We start from the raw sequence: 20,845 nt of genomic DNA, 5'->3' as shown, positions 1-20,845 counted from the left end.
TTGCAATTCTTTCTAGTCGAGGACACCCCCGAAACAGCGGCCGCCAAAAAGGATTTCATTTTCATTTATTTTCGGTTGCCTGCCCTTCTCCGTTGGGCCGCAGCCAATCCTCCAGCTGAATCCAGAGTCCAGCGTCCAGACCCACCGCTGCCTTGGCAACTGTCCGAGCCCGAATCCGAATCTCGATTTTGGCCAACGCTAATTTCCACGCTATGCCTTTAAATAATCATAATTTGGGACTTTTGTTGCTGGTGCTGCGGCCACTGGTGCTGTAAATGATTAACGCTGCTGCTGGATTTTCGAGGGCTAAATGCCCGTGGGGAGACCCTTTAAAGTGCCCTCCGTCGACTTGCATATTTTCAAGCCTGATTGCTCATTAGCAAATTCATTTGGCTGCACTCCAACCAAAAGGGGAAGTCCCTGAGTTATCAGTTAGCAGGCATTAAGTGTGGCGGGCAAATGTTAAACGCTGAGAGAAAATTCGATGGCGTAGGTTCCCTATTCTGAAACGCGAAGGTCGTTAGCTTTTCCCTATAAGCTGAGCATTTTCCTGATAAATTAACGGATTATCTGGTCTTTCGTAAGCACTCACTTATGCAAATCTTAAATTCTAAGTAAAAGTTCTTAACTATAATTGTTTTTATACCAGCAGTAATGCAATCCAATCCTTTATAAAAGATATTCAATTGGATTCGCACAAGTCAAAGATTTCATTCATTAAAAATTATTTCCCATGTAAGTGTATTGCCAAAGTCGAAAAGTGCAAAAATGATTCAAAAATGGCCTAATGACTTGTGCAAAATGTCGCCGAATTGAGATATTCGCACTCTCCGCATTTTTAGCCGGCAAGGGTCCTTCAAGAAGCATCCTGCCTTATCTCCTGCTCCTTGGAATTCTGCTGGAGTCTAGATGGGAACGCAAATGTCGGCTTAATTGTCTAAAATTCGAGCAGGGAGCTATGCAATGGTATGAGCGGGAGGGGTGGGGAGTGAGCCGGATAGTTGATGAGCTGAGGGATGAGCATTAACCCAGTTAACCCATTAAAGCCGTGTCATAAATTCAAAGCCACAACAGGGCAGCAGCAACAACAGGAGGCGCCTCTTGCTTTGTGGCCTTTTGTGGGCCAGGCTTGGCCCCTTTTTCGACTCATTAAAGCCAACTTCACGCAATTAGGCTAATAAGCCGCCCTCGCAGCAGTGCTGCAGCAACAAGAAAAAGGGCCAAAAGCCAGATTGGAGGCGAGTGGGCCATGTGACGGGGCTAAGAGCTGGAAGTGCTGGAACTGTCAAGTTTGTACCAAACCCTTTCCCTGCTCCCATTTCGCACTCTCGCTCAATTAACTCAAGTATCGCTTGATGTGTGAGGGGTCAAGCTTGAAAATAATGCTTAAAAATAACTCCCAAGGCAATATACTGATTTTTTATAGTTGAAACTATCGATGGGTCCGTCCAAACGGGTTATACAAACGGGTTTATATTAAATAAAAGTCGGGCAGCCATAAATGTAGCACTTTTCAATCATTTAATGCTGTGCAGCTGGGAGACGATCCATAGAAGCCAGTGGAACTCCCCTTACCATTGACAACTGGGTTGGTCCATTGTCCGTAGAACTGCCTTCAATGTGTCGTAGCCCAGCTGCCCGCGGAACACTAAACCAAAAATTTGGACAAGCCATGGACATGGGGACAATATTGGTATATGAAGAAACACCGAAACGGACACGTAACAGAAGTAAGATAGAACGAGAAACGTGGAAACTAGCTAGCGCCACAGGTGCGGACGATCCAGATCCGGAGAGCCCGGCCCACTGCTGGACTACTTGCTATCCGGACAGGCCATCTGGTACAGGAACTGCACGATGGTGCGCGTGGGTCTGCCGGTCATCCGATCCTTGAGCAGATATGGCAGCGGATTGTGGCGCGTCAGCATGCCCACATTCCGGATATCTATGTGGGCCCAGTCCGCGCAGGGAACCAGCTCGTGCAGCACGGCGGCGGCAATGCAACTGGAGGCGGGACCAATGCCCCTGTTGCTGATGTCGTAGGTGAGATTCGGGGACACCAGCTGCTTGAAGTAGCGCCACAAGGGCAGCCTCCACAGCCGATCTCCCGTAAGGCCGCCCGCCTTCTCGAATTGCTTGGCGATGAAGTTGGAGTTGGTGAACAATCCCGCGGCGGATTCTCCAAGGCCAGCACAAACGCCGTAGCCCAACGTGGCCAAGTCCACCACCAGGCGGGGCTTGTAGGTGGTCTGGGCAAAGAGCAGGGGATCAGCCAACACCACCGTTCCAGCTTTGCTCACATCCACAATACCCAGCGTCTTGCCATTCAGCAGGGTGACCACATCGCCTGGCTTGACCGCCATTCCCGATGGCATATTCTCGCAGAGCGGCAGAACGGCCGAGATGTTGACAGGCAGCGAGAGGGCGGCCGCAGCTCGAACGGCGGCCACACAAACGGCTGCTCCGGCCATGCAGCCGCGGTACATGTGCAGGCAATCCTTTGGGCGCAGGCACAAGCCGCCGCTGTTGTAGGTCAAACCCTTGCCCAAGAGCAGTATGGGCCGATCCTCTGGCGCTGTGCCGCAGTAGCTGACCTCCAGGACCACCGGTGGCTCGCAGCTGCCCTTGGCTATCATTAGGAACGAATTGAGGTGATTCATTTCTATCCAATCCATGGATCGCACCTCAACGGAAACGCCGCACGGACACAGGGCATCCACTGCCGACTGGGCGAATATGGTGGGTGTCATTTGATTGGCCGGCGCATCGCTCAATCTGCGTGCCAAGTTCTGCGATTCGGCCTTGAAGAGACCCCTCGTCCAGGCATCCACATCCGGAGAGTCGTACAGATCCAGTTTGGGCACATGAGTGCGATCCTGCTTGCGCTTGTTGCTGTTGTAACGCCAGATGGCCAGGGCACTGCCCTCCGCCGCCTGCTCCGGATATTCCATGGAGTCCACAAACACCTCCGTGCAACCCTGAAGCTGCAGTGCCCGTGCTCCGACGCCAGCGGCCACTCGGGCATTCTCCATGCCCTCATCGATATTCTCCAGGTCATTGAATCCGGCGCCTTCTTGGCCCAGACCCACCACCGCCACTGCCCGGAACTCGGCATCCACGTTCATGAAGACCTTACCCTTGCCCAGGTCCCCCTTGACTCCGGTTTCGCGCAGCAGCTCGGACACCTTGCCCTGAGTTCGGTCGTCAAACTTCTCGCCGCTGGACGTCATCTTGACCTCCTTGCTGTCGCCCTCCTTGGAATAGACGCCCACCACCACGCCCTTGATAACAGTCTTGTTGTCGCACTTGTCTGCTGATCCTGCCAATCCCCTCATGATCTCAAAATCTTGTCGCTGAAGTCTGTGGTTAAAAAGTTGTGCGCCAAAGAGATTATACGATTGCCAGGGTGCCGAGAGCTTCTGGTATAATCTTGGATTGCGCGTAAAAGCGCTGATCATGCGTGTGGATGCCATCTTTGGGATACACGGTCTTCGGTTTCCTGGTTAGTCCGCCCTTGCGCACGTCTGCGCAGCTTTTTTTTAGTGGTGGAGAGGGATAGTTAAATTTTTGACTACGAAGTGCCTAACAATTTTGGAAAGACAGTAGAAAGTGTGTTCCTCTGTTTGGTCTAAGGGTAGACTAACTAGCTCCTCCAAACCGAGACGCTTTTAGACACGCCCTCTTCGTTTGGCAACAATTAATATTAAACATATTATAAACTCCCTTTTGAGAACCTAATTAAGCTCAGTGCAATAAGCAGGTAAACAGGCATTACAATTGTAAAACATTCGACACACATGTATTTACGCCAAAAAAGATGTCATATTAACATTCACTCTCCATCAGAGTCGCCTTGATTTGAGGGCTTGAGGCTGCCGAAGACCTTGGCTGGAATGGCCTTCTGCTCAAAGCGCAGTTTCTTCATGACGAGGCCTTCCTCGTCGGTTTTTGTGGCCGCTGCACTGGCCGTGTTCTCGTTCGACATCTCGTTCTCCTCATCGTCGTCCTCCTCCTCGTCCTCGTCGCTGTCTCCAATGTCAATTTCATCAGGATTGACAACCGTATCCTTTTTGTCCTTGGCACCTCCCTGCGTCTCGCCGCGCACAAACATAATGTTTGAGGCCGCCTTCTCGGTGGGCTTTTGTTTGGCCTCGGCTGCCGCTTGGCGTGCTTTCTCCTCCAGCAATCGCATGGCATCCGGTCCAGCTCCTGCTCCGGCATCCGCAGCCGCTCCGTTGTTTGTGCTCAGGAATTGGGCGGCCATCATGTTCACTTGCGTATTGTAAGTGGCCTGCACGGAGCGCTTGATGCGCAGCATTTCGCGCATTGTGTCTTCGTTGCCGTGACGCACCTCGAACTCCTTCCAAGTTTGCCAAAAGTCAGCGGTGATGCGGGGATCACAAACCTGAAGAAGACAAGAATTATTAGCATAAGTGAAGCAATAGCTGTGTATATATTAACATACCTGTGAGCAATGCGCATAGATGGCTCTAGCACGATCCACTTCGCCCAACTTCGTTTCCAACTCCGCGAACTTGACACACATTTGGCGCATATTCTGCTCGGGCAGCGATTCGATGGCCTTCTCATAGATCTCGCGGGTGCGTGGCAGGCCATAGATCTCGGCTGCCTTCTTTACAAATATGTTGTACATGTCGAACATCTCCTCCTCTTTAACAGCAGCCGTGGCGCGATCATAAACCGACATGGCATGCCGGGCGAGACCGTGCTCCTCTTCCAACTTAGCGTACAGTAAGTAAAAGTACTTGGCGTGTTCGGGAGGACACTGATCCAGGCACTGCTCGAAGAGATCCCTGGCGCGCTCTAGTTTTGTGCCGCCATAACGCTCCAAGAATTTGGTTAGGTAGGAGTTCCAGATGTCGTATACATTGGGCCACTTGAACAGAGAGATGCCCTTCTCATAGGCTCGGTAGGCTTCCTCAAAGTAGTTGTGCTCCTCGAGGAACATTCCGTAATTGATAACGATCTGCGGCGTACAGATCTTCAGGTCGATAATCCGCTCGTAGACGGATTTGCAGGTCTTGAAGGTGCCGAATGACTCCTCCAAATCAGCGTACATGGACCACACTTTTAAGGAGCGATGAAGGCGCGCCTGCACCGTCTCCGTATCATCATGATAGGCAATCTTTCGCTTTGGCATGGCCGTCGCCCTCTGCATCAGCTTGAGCGCCGCCTCGAACTGCTGCTGTCGTAGCTCCATCTCTGCCCATTCGCACCACACCGCCGCCAGATCCTCTACTTTGACATACTCAACCTCAGTGCCGCGTTCGAAGACCACACGAGCATCCTCCACCTGTCCGTTGGCCTCGTAGAACTTGGCGAACTCCACCCACAGGGTGTGCAGCTTTCCAACCGCCTGCTTCGGCTGCACTGTTTGCACGGCCTCGGTGTACGTACTAATGATTTCGGCGGGCTTGTCCTCGTACAGTGTCACCCGCTTGTGCCACTCGTGCACGTTGTGGGGATTCTGGCGCAGTAGCACGCTATTCAACAGCAGCAAACGGCGCTCCATGAGGTATTCGAAGCGTGAGAGGCGCAGTTCAACGTCGATGTCGTCTTCCTCGGTGGCCGCCTCATTGGCAGCTACCTGCTCCATGCGTTTGTTCAGCGAGAGTTCCTCGAACTGTGCGTATTCATCAAAGACTTGTGTGAAGTCCCTTACGGTGGTCACGGTTTGAATGGCTTCCTCGTATATATCTCTTGCCCGATCAAATAAACCGGAACGCACATAGTAATCCGCCAGGGAGTTCCACAGGTGGCCCAACTGATCGGTGTAGCGCCGCAGTCCACCGCGAATGATGGCGTCCACATTTAGGGAGTGCACCTTGTGTGGATTCTTCGAGATGAGGTCGCACAGTTCGTTCCACAGCTGATGATTGGACTTGCCGTGCTTGGAAACGAAGTGTTCGTTGTCTACGATGTGCGCCAGCTGCTGCGCAGCTTCGTCCAGGCGGTCCGCTTCCTGTAGGTAGTCCACATACTCCTCGGTGTCCTCGGGGAAGAGTTTCAGATATCGTCGGTAGACCCGTAGCGCTGTTTCCGGCATTTCAAAGCGGCGCACAAACTGCAGATACAGTGGCCAAATCCTGCCGTGCTGCGTGATGGGCAGAGCCCTTAGAGCCCGATCGAAAACGTGCCGGGTGCGGGTCACCTTGCATTGGGAGGTCATAAAGGCACCGTAGTCCATCCAGATACGTGGCATTTTGTGCATGAACACGAGTGCGCGCTCAAAGGCGCTGTTGACCTCCTCGTACATGGGATCCGTGGGTATTTTACCGCGCACCTGCTTCCTGCGGGTTCTCAGGTAATTGTGCCAGATCTTATAGCTGCCAGGGAGCTCCTTAAGGGCACGTTCATAGACCAGGTTTACACCATTATCCGGCGCCTTCGCTTTGTGGTCTATGTAGCGCAGCCAATGTTTTACGGAGTAGGCGTTCCGAAGGATTTCCTCCTCATACGGCACGTCCTCCTCTTCCTGTGTGTGATAAACTTGATAGGTAAGTTGTGGTCTATATATATTTCATGGTACTTACGAAATTTATCTCTAAATTCAGAGATTTACTCGCTTTTGTCACCATTTTCCGCGATTTTCACGAAATGCCGCAAACAATTATTTTCTTCTCATGCGCGTCCCACGAAAACAGCTGATCGAAAAAGCGTTGCCAGAGAGTTGAAAAAGTAGTGGGCTCAAGATACCGCGGAAAATACCAAATTATTTAAATCCAGAATACAACATTGCTAATAAAATTATCTTAGAGCAGGCATGTGTACATAAATATTTATTTTTAAAAATGGGAACATCTAGAATTTTTTGGGTGCACCTTGTCCAAACGTTGCAATGGACACGCAAAACAATCTTGAAGTTTCTAGAGCACAATTGCGGTATTTTTTGTCACCCCCTGAGTGGTATTGGGTATTTTGCCGTTCGCACGCTTCCCAACACTGGCCTCAGTTTGTGAATTTTTCGTAAGCCCATCTGCAGATGTTTTCGTCGCTGCGGCCAATATTTTGACGTTCATACCGTTTGCGTATTTCGCAGAGAACAGTTTACGCGCTCGTAAAATCTTAAATAATACAGTTAACACGATCGTTGCATCTGTTTTTGTGAACACACTGCAATTGGCCTGCATTTTGCATAATTTACGCAACGAAGGCAACTGCGTGAGTGCAGCAACACACCAACACACAAACGCAGCCGTGCAAAAGAGAGCCAAAGAGAGTGAGGAGCGCAGGCGAGTTGGCAGCCAAAGGCAAAAAAATCAAAGTCTCTCGAAAATCCACGATAAAAATAGATAAAAATGACGCGCTTGAAACATTTCTCAGCATAGAACGACTATTAATCGCATTAAGATTTAAATAACACACAACGACCGTGGAAAAACTAAACAAAGTGGTAAGTAAAAGCCGAGGGGAAAACAAGAAAAAACACGTCACACGTGCGTGTGCGTGCGAGTGTGTGCGAGCGAGTGAGTGGGTGGGTGTCATAAATATTTTCGCACACACTTGTTCCTGTATTGATTTTGTATTTTTCGCACAGGTTTAAACTTGTGTGTGCCGCACTCCAATTGGTCCAGTTGAGTCCAATTAGACTGGATCCTAAGTAAAACCACCACCGGGAAATCTTTTTCCCTGCTTCCCGAACAGCTGTTTTTGATGTTTCTCGAAAATTTTCCACTCGCTCCGGTGCCCGAGGGAAAATTTTCGGGCATTTTAGGGCCTCCCGATTGAATGTAAACAGAAGCACACACAAAAGTGCGGAAAAGCGCTTAGATTTTCCTCGCCGGCTGTGGGCCAATCTCTCTTTCCTTCGCTCTCACCCTCTCTCACTCTCTCTCTATCGACTGTTGCCACCCACTAACCTGACACACTGAGCCACCCGCCAGCAACAACAGCAACAAAGGCGGCTAAAACCACTCTGCAGCTTTGAGCCGCATGCAGCTTTTTACTGCCAGCGGAAAAGCTTTGTCAATCCAGTTGGCTAAAATCACACCAAAAATTCGGGTTTAATTTGAGTTCTTAAAAAAATAATGCGCGCTTCTTTCAACTGATATCTATTCAATAGATTGTGAATATGATTAAATAAATCCGGTTACTATGTACTAATATATCATCTAGGGATACTTTTAAAATATCTTATTACCTTCATTAAGTAACATTAAATGATTTAAAAAACATTGCTTTTTCACTTTAAAAACACCCAATAGTTATCATAATTATAAAATGCCAAATTGAGATGCCTTCTGCTAGCAATATTATATCATATCACAATATTTGGTCCGCCAAGAATGAGAAAGTGCTGACCATCATTTCCCCTGAGCCACCCACTGCACTTCAGCGATTATTCCAGAAACACTCTGAGAAAGCTTCTCTTGGCCAAAAGCAGCTTTCCTGCCGCTTTTTGTAGTCGCATTTATTGATTCCATTCCTCTCTTCTGTTCTTATTTCTACTTGCAGCCAAAGCAACGCAACGACGCACAAACGCCAGTTAATAAAAGTGCATGAAATATTAGATTTTTTCGATTTTTCTTCCGTCATACAAAGTGCTAAAAATCCGTCACCATGTCGCGTTCAAGTAGTTTGTTTTTTGATTCGGCTGCCAAGTTAGAGACTAAAAAACTTAATTGATTCGATCAAGAAAAGTGAGAACCAAGCAGGCAGCAAAGAGTGAAAATACACAACAGCAACATAATCACTTTCGAAACCAGTTTGAAGAGAATCGCGAAGAGTGTTCCAGAAAAGTGCAACCACACATTCCCACACAGTATATGCACACACTATACATACAAACATATAGAGGTAGAGCATTAGAGCATCAAGGGAAACGACCCACGCCCACACCACCCACTTCGGTTAATCTCGCTTGGTAATTAAGGGTTCATCGCCTAATGGCAAGTTCGCTCAACAAGACGAGACACAGGCGCAGACTGGCTGCGATCTCGTTCCTATCGAATATCTCGTTAGATGGCACCCATCGGGACACCAAATTCGGCGCAACATTCGGCAGCAGCCTGCTCTGCAACCAGAATAAGAACCCATCCTCGCTGGGACTCGGCTCGGGGGGCTTTCATCCGCACTATCAGCAGCACCACCATCAGCGCAGCCACTCGGCGACGCACCACAACCACCACCAGAAGCGGCATCATACGCAGCAACAGCAGCAGCAACAGCAACACACCCAACAGCAGCAGCAGCAGCAACAACAACATCAGCAGCAGCAGCAACATCAGCACCAGAATGGCTCCCTCTGTTCGTCGCTCCTCTGCAGCGCCGATGTCCACATGGGCATCGATGGCGGCATCGCTCTGGGAATGGGACTGGAGGACTGCACCACCGGTGCCAGCGATGGGGACGGGCATTTTAGTGAAACTGAAAATATGGGTCAATACCTGATGAACGTCCTGCCGGCCGCCGAACACAATCGCAGCAGCATTGTGCCGGCTGAGAGACGCAACATAAAGCGCCCGACCTCGTCGGGTCGTCAGAACCACCAGGCACCGGGCAATGGCAATATGGGCAATAAGCTCCAACAGCAGCAGCAACAGCAGCACAAGTTGCAGCAGCAACAGCGGCAGTCACGGAGTTGCGCCGCCGGCAGCGGAGGATCGGGTGCCGAGAGCGGCAGCGATTCGGACAGCGTCAAGATACCGCTCAAGGTGTCCAATCTGGGCAGCGGCGGTGGCGTGGCCGGCGGAGCGGGCAGCAAACTATTGCCGCTGAGGGAACGGTGAGTAATCCACAACTTGATCGAAATTCCAATTCATGTATGTGCTATCATGCAGCTATCTTAACTTATTATGGTTTCTAATCAGCATTTTGGCAAACATTTGCTGGAAATTGGGATCAAATTAGCTGTTTCTATATCTTTATACTATAGTATAGTATTATCTTTATAGTATATTATAATCACTCATATATCATTCCCTTCAGAAGTAGATGGATTCATAGTTTCATAGTTTTCCTCTTCCTATAAATGGGAAATGTTAAGTTATGGCCTCCTTAAACTTATTTTCCAATTAAAAGATCTTCTAGACTCTCAGAAATAGATTGACACGTGACGTCAAGTGGACAGTTTTTCCCAGTCGGTATCGCAATATTTTCAACCATACGAATGAATTCGCTTGATATTTCTTAGCTCTTTGTTGATTTATAAATACTTTCTGGTTACGAAAAATGAATCATATCGCTTGATCACTGAACTTTTGTTGGGTTCAATTAAGCTGTCGTCATAATTGGCATCGATTTTTCCCCTCCTCGATTTGTTAATTGAAATTTCCGCTAAGTTTACGTTAGCCAATTGACACTTGGTCTCTAATTTGCTTACAAATAGGCTCAGCTTGATCGAAAGTACCGCGAAAACAAAACGCCCAGCTGGGCGGTCTTCAATCGAAAATTATTTTTAAATATGTATAAGCTTGGGAAAATTGAGACAGCGCTTTTCCGATTGTGACGTATATCGCAGATGGGATTTTTTGCACGTTTTTAGCGGCTGATGCTGCATAATTGGGGTTCTGTTGCCGGTCGCTTGGCGCTAAAAATACCCCCCAAAAATAAACATATATATTTTGATCCGAAGGGATGGGGTTATTCGAATCGGCTTCATTCATCAACGTGTGCCGGCTCAATTAACGTAAATTAGAGAGCGTGCCCAGCCGAAAGCTGTGCAAACAATTGTTTGAATTGAATTGAGTTGAATTGAATTGCATGTCGAGGGGCGTCGGTGTTCGTTTAATTTGGAACTTTTGTCCGAGGCGCCAGGCGTTTTGTCACGCACTTAAACGACCTGTCAACGGCGAATCATGGGTATTATCTGGGAATATTAGCGCAAAGTAATTACGCAATGCCAAATGCCAAATGCGTGTGCCGTCGAATCGCTCGTAAATCGCGGGCGAAACGCTCGCAAACCGCAATGAACTTTCGCCCCCACCCTCCGCATCTGGGGAGCACTTTCTTTGTCTTTCTCCGCGCAAAGCTAAGGTGCATCGCAGAGCTTTCACTACCCCAATGTCAGAGGCAAGTTTCGTTGAACTCGTCCGCTGCGCTTTGGCAAACTGACCTTGTTTGCCACATGCAGCTTTGCAGTCGTGCTCCGTTGGCGTTTCGCTATTTCTGCCTAGCGTTTTCGGTTTCTTTCGCATGCTGCCGCCACTCAACTGGTGGCTAACCCGTTTTTTCCGGGGGCACCACGGATTCCGGGGGGTGAGTTATTGTCGTCTAGCCGCGGGTTACATACTTGTGGATATGCAATTGGCACCCGGCCAATTGGCTTGTCAGCGACCTGTCATGGCCATTTGCTGGGCCACATCAAATTCCCGGGGATCTAGTTTTAGTTTTGGCAATAACTATGTAAAAGCCTAGGGATGCTGTTACTACAGTATGCCACTAATTATACCGTACAGATTTTGTTTATATACAGTACCAAAGAAATCTATTCCGTAGTTATGCCATATAAGATCTTACTGCGCCATCAAGCTAAACTGTCAAACGAGCCATAAAGTTGCAAATTTATAGCTATTATTGCTGTGAAGCAGTACGCTGAATAACAAACAGTCGACGAAAACTAGAAAATACTTTACAAATATTAAAGAGTACGAATTGTTATCACGATTCGTTGCAAGAAGTTGTTTTATCTACTTTAATACAGTCAGAAGCTCTTCATTTTTTATTTTGCACCTTATCGTAGCGATGACTAGCAATAGATCATATTTGTATGTACAAATGACTATCAACTGATAAGATTAGTTAGAAAAGATCTTGATATACAACGGATAGTTCTATCAAGCCATCTTTTATCTGTCATGTGGGAACGATCACGATCGGAAACTCAAGATTATAAAAGCACTCGATGAGATATCGCGGTGACGTTAAAGACTTAAATTAAGTGGCACTTCTTGCGTCAGCTGATTTAAGTTAAATATTAGATATTTTCCCTTTCCATTGCAGTTACAATGACATATCAGAAGATATTTTCCGAATGTCGTGACTCAGTGCAAAATAAATGGGGCTTTCTTGTCACATCATCAAGTGACAAACTATTTAAACGATTTCAAATATTCCCAAGTGCTGCCAGCTTCTCTGAATTCGCGGCATAAAAACAAAACTATTATGCTCTTCGTGGACCCAAAAGCAAGTTCTGTTTTTACCCACCAATCTAGGGTTACATTACTATATCCGCTCTGGAATGGGATGGCAAATTTGCTGATGGCAAAACTTGTTGAAAAGGCAAATTGTTGCAAACGACAATATTATGTTATGCGAATGGTTCGCATTTTTCGATGTGGGAATCTTGCCACAAAAAGCTGCGCAGGCGCAAAAAACAAACTGCGTCGCAATTGGCAAAACCAAAACAAACTACTTATGGCCAGTTTTTGTTTTGAAACCTGAGCTGCTTTATGTGGAGTTGGCCAATGAATGGGAATACGGAGGAGAGAAATTAAAAAAATAAACGAAAAAAAAAAACAAAAAACCCGAAACTCTACCGAAAACGTAAACAATTTTTTATTGCCCAGCTATCATATTTTCATTCTCGGTTTTCACTTCCTCTTCAAAGGTTGCGTCATGGCAATTAAGTTGATTTAAGGGAGTGTCCATCCTACAGCCCAAGGACCTTCAGCCGGCAAAAGGCAAAGCTCAGCATTGAACTTGAGCTTTTGTGGCCTCATCCTGCTGGCTGCCTGGCTGCCTCGCACCAATTTCAATGTCAATGTCAAATGTCGAGCCAGCAAACCTGTCCAAACAGCGAGAAATCCTCATCAAACCTCCGGGCAGGGGGCTCCCCCTATTCTGTTCACCCCACCAAACTGGGTAACCTTGAGGCAGAGTTTTATGCAATCGACGGCGTAATAAGAACCGGTTTCCCCTGTTCTTGTTTGTTTTCGTTATTTTTTCGCACTACTTGTGCGTTTCAGGGGTTCTAATCCTTCTGTTCAAGGACGCGCTGCTCCAAAGCGTTTCCTTTGTGCCGGCGGGGTGGGTAAATGGTAAATGTGTGTCAGTGGTGCAAAAAGCTTGAAGTGCATACTGCAGTTGCCGCTGCATCCCAGTTTGTGCAAGCAACCCCTAGAACTTGTTTTGCCTTCAGTGTATACTGAATGAGTACACCGAAAACAATCTCTGAACTTTGAGATAGAAAGGTTTTATTAAAATCATGCTAAATGCCTTCTCTGCATCTGGAAGCTCTGCTAAAGTCAACACAGACCGCCATAAAGCTCCATTGCCACGCTCGTCGGTGAAGAAATGAACGATAAGCAGCCCAAAGATGACATAGACACACCTAATCGGATTCCTAAATATATTTACAATATATGTGGCTTTGTGGACTTTATTGCACATGGTACCCAATTCAAAGGCCCTCGCGATAAATAAAGCTGTCCGCACTTCTTATCGGCTAAACTTAATGCTTCCCTCCTACTAACTGCGACTTAATATATTAAATCGACACATGTTCAAACTCCACGTCATTTCCATGGCACTTTTTTATGTTTTATCTCTTCCATTGTATTTGGAGGTAGTAAAAGCGGTTAAAAGCGGATAAAATGGGTTCCCGTTTCAGTGATTTCTCGGTTTTCGCTCATGCCATTTTTTTCGCTCATTTTTCTTTTTTTTAATACTCGTAAGCTCTTGAAGCTGAGATCTGTCTGTAGAATATAAAAAAAATAAACAGTGTGAACATGTTATTATGTGTCTGAATGTGCAAAGTATAGTAGATTTATATCGACACCGTTCCATTTCTTTGTTTGTGCTTTTTATCGACAGCCTTCAATTGTACTTGTAAATATACAATATTTGTTGCCTATTTGCTTTAAGTAATTATGTGTGTACTTTCGACTTGGTAAACATTTCGATCGTCGTTTTGCTCGTCGCTTCCGAAATCGCTGGCGTTTTTTGGCATTCCGTTTTGCTTCCACTGTTTGTTTACAAAACGCTTATTCTTTTGTTACGCCTTCTTTTCCTAACGCGATTATTGTTATTGTTATTTGCCGATGGGTTACGCTGGATGTGTCCCACCTTATCTAGAACACCATTTCGTTTCGAAATCCACTTTTATTCGAGGTGAAACGTTGATAATGCTGAAATCAATTTGCGTCATTTGTCGCCAAAACAAAGTCTCAAGTGGCAATTTCTAGTTATTACTTGCAGTGTATCTTCAACTAGGGTTGTTTCAGATGGTAGGGTAGTGGTTATTTCCAGATGTAGTATCTTACACATAAGAAATGTACGAAATCAGAACATGTTAATGGAAGTTGCATTTTCTAGCGGTTTGCTGGCGTTTCTCTAGCGATTCGAAAGCGATATGCTAGCGTTTTTTGAAACCAAATTTTTTCTATGCGTTTTGGTGTTGTCAAACATGTTTTAATATATTTACATATTTATTTTTGTGTACATATTTTGTAGTTTTTGTTTGTGGCTGGCTTATTTGGCTGAAAGCTTTTATCAGCAGACCTGCATGTTTAAGCTCATGGGCACGTGATCTGTTCAAATCGAAACTTATATAATAAAACTTACTTCCATTAACATCTGCTTGCACATAGCCAGCTGATAGCAGCAAAAACAACAAGACACGATGACAATAACAAAAGCGATTGCTGATAAAAGCGCGATTGAGTCAGTTGATTTAATTGCTTCACACACACAAAGGAACACCTTTAAAGGGGAAAGATATCACAATTAAAATATTTCTTTTTTTTTCAATGTAGTCTTGGCAAGATTTATTTGCTTGCTCTTTCGTATGCAAACAAGAAGAGTATATTTACCTAAGCTTTTAGTAGCAGTTCTCGGTCAATATTTGCACTGAAAATAAAATCAAAGTGGTAGTCTCTAGGCGAAAGACATATGTACATATCCTCAGATCTGCACAGCTGCGAGATTGAAGCTATGGGATTTTTTATTTATATGATACAAGGCATGCAAATTTGCTAAATGGCTGGATTTTATTTTTTTAAATTATCGGTTATGCAAACAACAGAAGATACAATTTCAACATTATGCTATTAGCAGGAAATGTAATGATTCGCATTAACATTTCTGTTTGAATTATCACTGTTTACAGCACTGTATACTGTATCAGATTCTGTTATAAGAATTTTCTAACGCAATGTAGGCGATCTTCTATAAATAGCGCTGTACATACTAGAATGTTATGCAAGTCTTCATGTTAACGAAGTTTCTTCGATGGTTCAAAAAATACTGAATCATTTTCTTTTCAATTCATCAAATCTATTGTTAGAATTTGAATATTGTTTGCTTATATCACAGGGGCACAGCACTTCATAGGCAGAGTTTCCAAAAACCGAAATTGGAATAGAAAAACTATAAATACCAGACCATGCACGCACACTTGCATAATTGTTTGAGTTGCAGTGGTGGGCTATGTTTTCTCTCTCCCTCTCTCTGTCTCTCTCCCTCTCGTTCGCACACGCACTTTGCCCAACCTCTTATCAACTCACACGCACGCACACACACACAGAGAAGCACACAAACTCATTAGCGAGTCAATAGTTAGACGAAACGAAAACACAAAAGCAAACGCACAAAAATAAATGTTTGCTCGGCCCTTTACTTCTGCTTCTTCTTCGGCCAAACATACACACGCACACTCACACACACACACACACATTTTGGAGTTATCCCCAACCATTTACTCCCTCTCCTTCGTCCAGCTGTAGTAAGCATGTAAAACTAAACTCCAGCTGCTAATTCTGAGCGCCTGTTAAAATGCTCCAACTAATTAACGGGTTATGACAGCCTAGGCGCCACCTCCGTCATATTTTTGGGTTGGGCTTGCATGGGGTTTTTTAATGAAAAGCGAGCTGCCTTGCACTTCATCCAGCTAATTAACGCAGAATCGTCACCACGAACAACTTGAGGGGAGTTTGCGCACAGCCCCCCTGCTCCCTGCCCCCTGCCCCTAAAGACCACACTTTTTTTGATTGTAACCTCGACCTAGACCAATTATCCCAAGGTAATCAACCAGGCGCACAGATGCCGTCAAGATGCCGACTTCAGTTGGCTAATTGACTTGCGTTGCGGCACTGCCCTTCGGCATTGCACATGTGTGCGAACGAGTGTGTGTGTGTGTGCGTGTGCTTGTGTGGATGTGTTTGATTTCCAAAAATACACAAGCGATAAGCAGCGGGCCGCTACTTTGATCGCCCTTTAAACGCACAAAGAAAATCTTTCTGCCTCCGCCGAGTTTCCCTCCCGTTTCTGCGGGCCTGTGAAAATATCGATCATTGCGTGAGGGGTGTGACGATGGGCTCCCTCGATGATGAGGGTTCCGGAGATGGTGCTATCCTCAAAAAGAAGCTATCCTCAAAAAAGCCAAAATAAGCTATAAACTGCACCCGATTCGCACAGCTAAGCTCGCTGGTATAATTAAACTGTAAGATAGCTAATTGTCAATTGGGCTATAATAAGATTACACTGTTGCATCATTGATTTTCCAGTTTATCTACATAATAGTACTTACATTTTTAAAATTAAAGTAATAGCTTTAAACTTAAACTTTTAATCCATTTTGTATTTAGTAATAGCTAAGCTGCCATCACTAGTCTCTTCGTTGGCATTTGTCATTGAATTTATAAATACCTAAAAAAAAAGCGTATTTTAAAGCAGCAACAACTTGGGGCGAAAAAACCGCCTTCAAGGTCCAGCCCAGCGCGTTTTTTTATCGTTTTCTGCGCGTTTTTCACGCTACTTGCATTGTTGAGCGCCTGTTGCTCCTTAGATCGCTACAATTCTAACCAATCTCCCGCTCCTCCTTGCAGCACCTTCAGCAATGGGGCAAGCGATCAGAACTTGCAGCCGGAGCGGAGGGCACGTTTGAACACGGCGCCGGGAATGCGGGCGGTCTCCAATTCGAGCATTGCCATGGGAGGCGGCCTGAAGCGCACCTATGTCTTGAGCGGATCGAGCGTCAGCCACATCACCGACGACAGCAGCACGGAGAGCCTGACTCCGGCGGGCAACTTTGCGGGCAGTTTCCGGAACAGCCTCAGCAAGTCGGTCCAGATCAGCGATAGCCGGCGAGGAACCTCCGGCCAGCCATTGGGACTTGGACAGGCACGGGATGAGCGAATGGTGCTGGTGTCGCGCAAGATTCCGTTCTTCATATTCTCATCACTTCCCTACTACAAGGGCAAGAATGGAAGGTGAGCTGCAACACTTCTAATTATTAAAAAGTATATAATAATAATTATGTACGAATTTTCAGAGCCGAGTTTCGCAAGGAGGACCGTCGTCGTCGGAATCCATCCACTTCACGTCCTTTGAGCTCGATCAACGATGCGCCATTCGATCCGTTTGATTTGCTGGGAATCCAGAAGGCCGAAAGTGGTCAGGTAAGTCAATAAGTTTAACTAAATTCGTACTGAATATAATAATAACTACAACTTGTTTTTTACAGGACATATCATATGGTCATCTGTTGATTCCTTCACGTCAGTACGAAAAGGAGCGCAAGAAGCATGGCAATGCATCGGCGAATCCCTCCATCTTTGAGAACCAAATGGAGATCACGAGCACAGCGGCGCTCAAGAATCATGGCATAGCGAGGTTGGTGCCGGCTTCCAATCTGCCAGCATATTTTGGATCATCTTTCGTATCATTTATGTTGAACACATTCAATCAGCTCCATTTTGTCATGCCCATGAACCATTCTAAACATTCATCGAGAGTCATAATGCATGGTTAGCCATACCGAAAGACCACTGTAAACTAATAAACCCTTTGTCTGATCGAATAGCAAGTAGCCAAGTAAAGAATACAATCTCTGTTGAACAGATTTCCCCACAACTTGCAATTCTGCGTACGATTCCATTAAAAATTAAAAGTAAACATAAAGCTTCTTTGTTACCTCCTCGTATTACTCGGTTATTGGAGACACTGGTTTAGCTCGTGTTTGTCAACAGCTACAGAGCTGACCCAGCAAGACCTGTAAATCTGACTCATCACGAGCTGAGCGTGATATTACCCAATCCGATGATTATAAATTTACTGGAGCTCAGCACATTTTACGCATTTATATATGTAATTCCCAAATCGAAAGATACTTTTGTCGCTTAATAAGCTAAAATATTAAATTTTTTCTTTGTTTTGGTTCGGTAATAGTTGACCCAAAAAAAAATAAATAAAACCATTATGTGCCATTAACTTTGCTAATTCATTTAACGCTTTGCACTACTTCGTTTCAGCACAAAAACCATAACCAAACGTCAAGGCAAATGGTAAATTTTGAAAACAGCTAATATGACTAAAACAAAACAGCCAACCTGGCTATGGTACTTGGTACTTGGTTATTGAACTGCTGTAGTTCCAAAGCCTGGTTGACTGCCAAAAGCTTTAGCCCACTAACCAATTTCACCTATCCCCACATACACACCTCCAGCCACCCACTCGCACACATCCAACGAACAGCAATGCTTCGACTAACCCAATCCCGCCTTCTCTCACGCGCTATCTTAGCATATTCTTGATGTTTTGTGTGCATCCTAATCATTTGATTGGCTTCGCAGGTGCTTCACCTATGAGAACAACAACCGCAATAGTGCAACCAGCCCGACGCCAGACTTGAAGCTGGATATGGACATAGAGAGTGTTATCCTGGGCGGAGACACGTCTCGTGGACAAGTGGTAAGTTGCCTGGTCCCTCCCACTGAACTCTTTATTAACTCCAGTTATGTTTTGCGTAATCGACAGTACTCCGCCAGCATTTTGGACGATCCCGAGCTGATTGCCGGAAAGCACCGCACTCTGCTGACCTTCACCTCTTACATGACCTCGGTCATCGACTATGTGCGTCCCTCCGATCTTAAGAAGGAGTTGAACGACAAGTTTCGCGAGAAGTTCCCCACCATACAACTCACGCTGAGCAAGCTGAGGAGGTAAGAATCCGAATCTAAAGGACTATGGCTTCACTTTTGAAACTAATTAAAGAAAACTTCGAGTAACTTCAAAGAGAAATATTAAAAACATGCAAAGATCTTTAAAAATTGCAAAGAAAATAGTGAAAATTCTTAAGAAAGTGACACTATAGCCTCATTCTTCAGTAACCATACTAATCTATTTACGTTTCGCTTGCAGCATTAAGCGGGAGATGCGCAGGATCAACAAACTGGACTCGCGCATCGATCTGGTGACCATATCGCAGGCGTACGTGTACTTCGAGAAGCTCATCCTGGCCAATCTGATCAACAAGAGCAACCGCAAGCTGTGCGCCGGCGCCTGCCTGCTGCTCAGCGCCAAGATGAACGACGTGAAGGGTGACGCCCTCAAGAGCCTGATCGAGAAGACGGAGAGCGTGTTCCGGCTGAATCGCAAGGAGCTAATCTCATCGGAGTTCGCCGTGCTGGTGGCGCTGGAGTTCAGCCTGCATGTGAGCCGCCACGAGGTCCTGCCGCACTATCAGCGGCTGCTCTACGAGTCCTAGGACTGGCCCAAGCGCTGCGCCGAGAAGAGTTTCCTGGCGGCAGCGCAGGCGGTACAGCAGCTGTGTCGCAAGGGCAGTCGCAAGTAGCCGTTCGTACTTATAGCATACTTTTGGGTGTTGGGTTTTTCAACAATTACGATGATCACGATGATGACATTGCCTAGGCTTAGGGCGTAGCTAGATAAGTTTTGCTAAAACAGTCACAAAACTACGAAAAAAAGAGACAAAACCAATTGAAAAACACACAAAAAAAAAAAAAAAAATTTACATATGCGAGTATATCCCAACATTAACTTTGGTCCTGATTCCTAGACTGCTAAGTGTTTATGTTTAAATACGTTTTCTTCGGTTTCTGTTATAGACATTTCAAAAATGAATAAACTAAAGTTAACCAAACGAACCCCACCCGTGCATTTGATAAGTTAAGCGCTTATCAGCATTCTGTGCCGCCGGCCACTGTAGTTGTAATATTAATTTTATTCAAATTTCCATTGGCGCCGATCTCTGCCTGTTGCCGTTTGCTGTTGGCCGCATGACCAAAGCCAGCTAATCCGCCCCGGCACGCTCCAAGATCCCACGTACCGGACGCTTATCCCCCGCCCTTGAGCCGCGTCGCTTGGCAAAGCATGAATGCCAATGGATGCCATCAATCAGAAATCAATAAATAACTGACGATCGATTATTTGCTGGCGCAACAGGCGCTCAGAGCCCGGCAACAGGTGGTCAAACACGAAAAAAAGCGAAAAAGAGTTCTCTTTCTCTATAAACAAATACGACCGGGCGATAACCCAAAAATACGGGCAACTCAAACGTGCTGACAGGGGGAAGTGCGGAGGGGGCGTCGGATCTGCGGGGGGTGTACGTGCCTGCACATCGCCTTTTGTTCCATTCGCTTGTTGTTGCTGTAGTGTCTGTTAACTCTTTTGTGATAAGCCACAATGTTTTTGTAGCTGGCTGCCTTTCGGGCGGCCAGCAAATGGGCAGCAGTTGCTGGCGCATGTAATGCGATGCAATCGCACTTAGCGTTTTGCCTTATCAGCAATATGGTTTTCGTTCCTGGGGGGTTTCTCAATTCGGACTGGGAGATACCCTGCGACTGGGCTTACTCACTGGTTTCCAGTGATAGTGCAATCACTATTTTATTTATTTTTAGATTAGCAATTATTTTGGTTACATAATGAAAACTAAAGAGTTTGGTGTAAGTAATACATTTCTATGATAATATATTTTTCATTTTCTTAGCATAGGTAATCCTTCTGAAATATTTTTTAAATACTCTTTTTTGTAAGTAAGCGTTTTTTGCTGAAATATTCTTTGTACATTTGTACGTTTTCTAAACACATCATTAATTTATTTTTTAATAGTAATTGTTGCAGTGTAAAGACTTGTATAACAAATAAT

General features: G+C 45.8%; 3 protein-coding genes across 4 annotated transcripts; 1 reads left to right on the top strand and 2 right to left on the bottom strand.

Moving 5' to 3' along the window:
• Window positions 1–1,498: 1,498 nt before the first annotated feature.
• LOC6549604 (cytosol aminopeptidase) lies at window positions 1,499–3,663 on the bottom strand. Its single transcript, XM_001975701.3, has one exon. The coding sequence runs from the start codon at window positions 3,471–3,473 to the stop codon at window positions 1,815–1,817; it is 1,659 nt and encodes a 552-aa protein (XP_001975737.1). The 5' UTR covers window positions 3,474–3,663; the 3' UTR covers window positions 1,499–1,814.
• Window positions 3,664–3,771: 108 nt separating this feature from the next.
• Window positions 3,772–6,686, bottom strand: LOC6549605 (pre-mRNA-splicing factor SYF1). The gene is made up of 3 exons (XM_001975702.3): window positions 6,555–6,686; window positions 4,466–6,496; window positions 3,772–4,405 (listed from the first exon to the last, which is right to left on the bottom strand). Exons 1-3 carry the CDS (start codon window positions 6,597–6,599, stop codon window positions 3,833–3,835), a joined length of 2,649 nt encoding a protein of 882 aa, XP_001975738.1. The 5' UTR covers window positions 6,600–6,686; the 3' UTR covers window positions 3,772–3,832.
• A 246-nt stretch (window positions 6,687–6,932) lies between these two features.
• LOC6549606 (CDK5 and ABL1 enzyme substrate 1) lies at window positions 6,933–19,844 on the top strand. Of its 2 annotated transcripts, XM_026980549.1 has the most exons (9): window positions 6,933–7,414; window positions 8,476–9,745; window positions 16,785–17,168; window positions 17,231–17,357; window positions 17,423–17,571; window positions 18,210–18,242; window positions 18,531–18,648; window positions 18,715–18,899; window positions 19,099–19,844. In XM_026980549.1, the coding sequence occupies exons 2-9, from the start codon at window positions 8,907–8,909 to the stop codon at window positions 19,442–19,444; spliced, it is 2,181 nt and encodes a 726-aa protein (XP_026836350.1). In that variant the 5' UTR covers window positions 6,933–7,414; window positions 8,476–8,906; the 3' UTR covers window positions 19,445–19,844. The 2 variants fall into 2 exon arrangements, with proteins under 2 accessions (XP_026836350.1, XP_001975739.3); XM_001975703.3 differs by lacking the exon at window positions 18,210–18,242.
• Window positions 19,845–20,845: the final 1,001 nt, after the last annotated feature.

Source organism: Drosophila erecta, unplaced genomic scaffold (genome assembly GCF_003286155.1).
Source record: "Drosophila erecta strain 14021-0224.00,06,07 unplaced genomic scaffold, DereRS2 tig00000092-arrow-pilon, whole genome shotgun sequence".
NCBI lineage: Eukaryota > Metazoa > Arthropoda > Insecta > Diptera > Drosophilidae > Drosophila > Drosophila erecta.
This window is presented reverse-complemented; position numbering and strand designations above follow the sequence as displayed.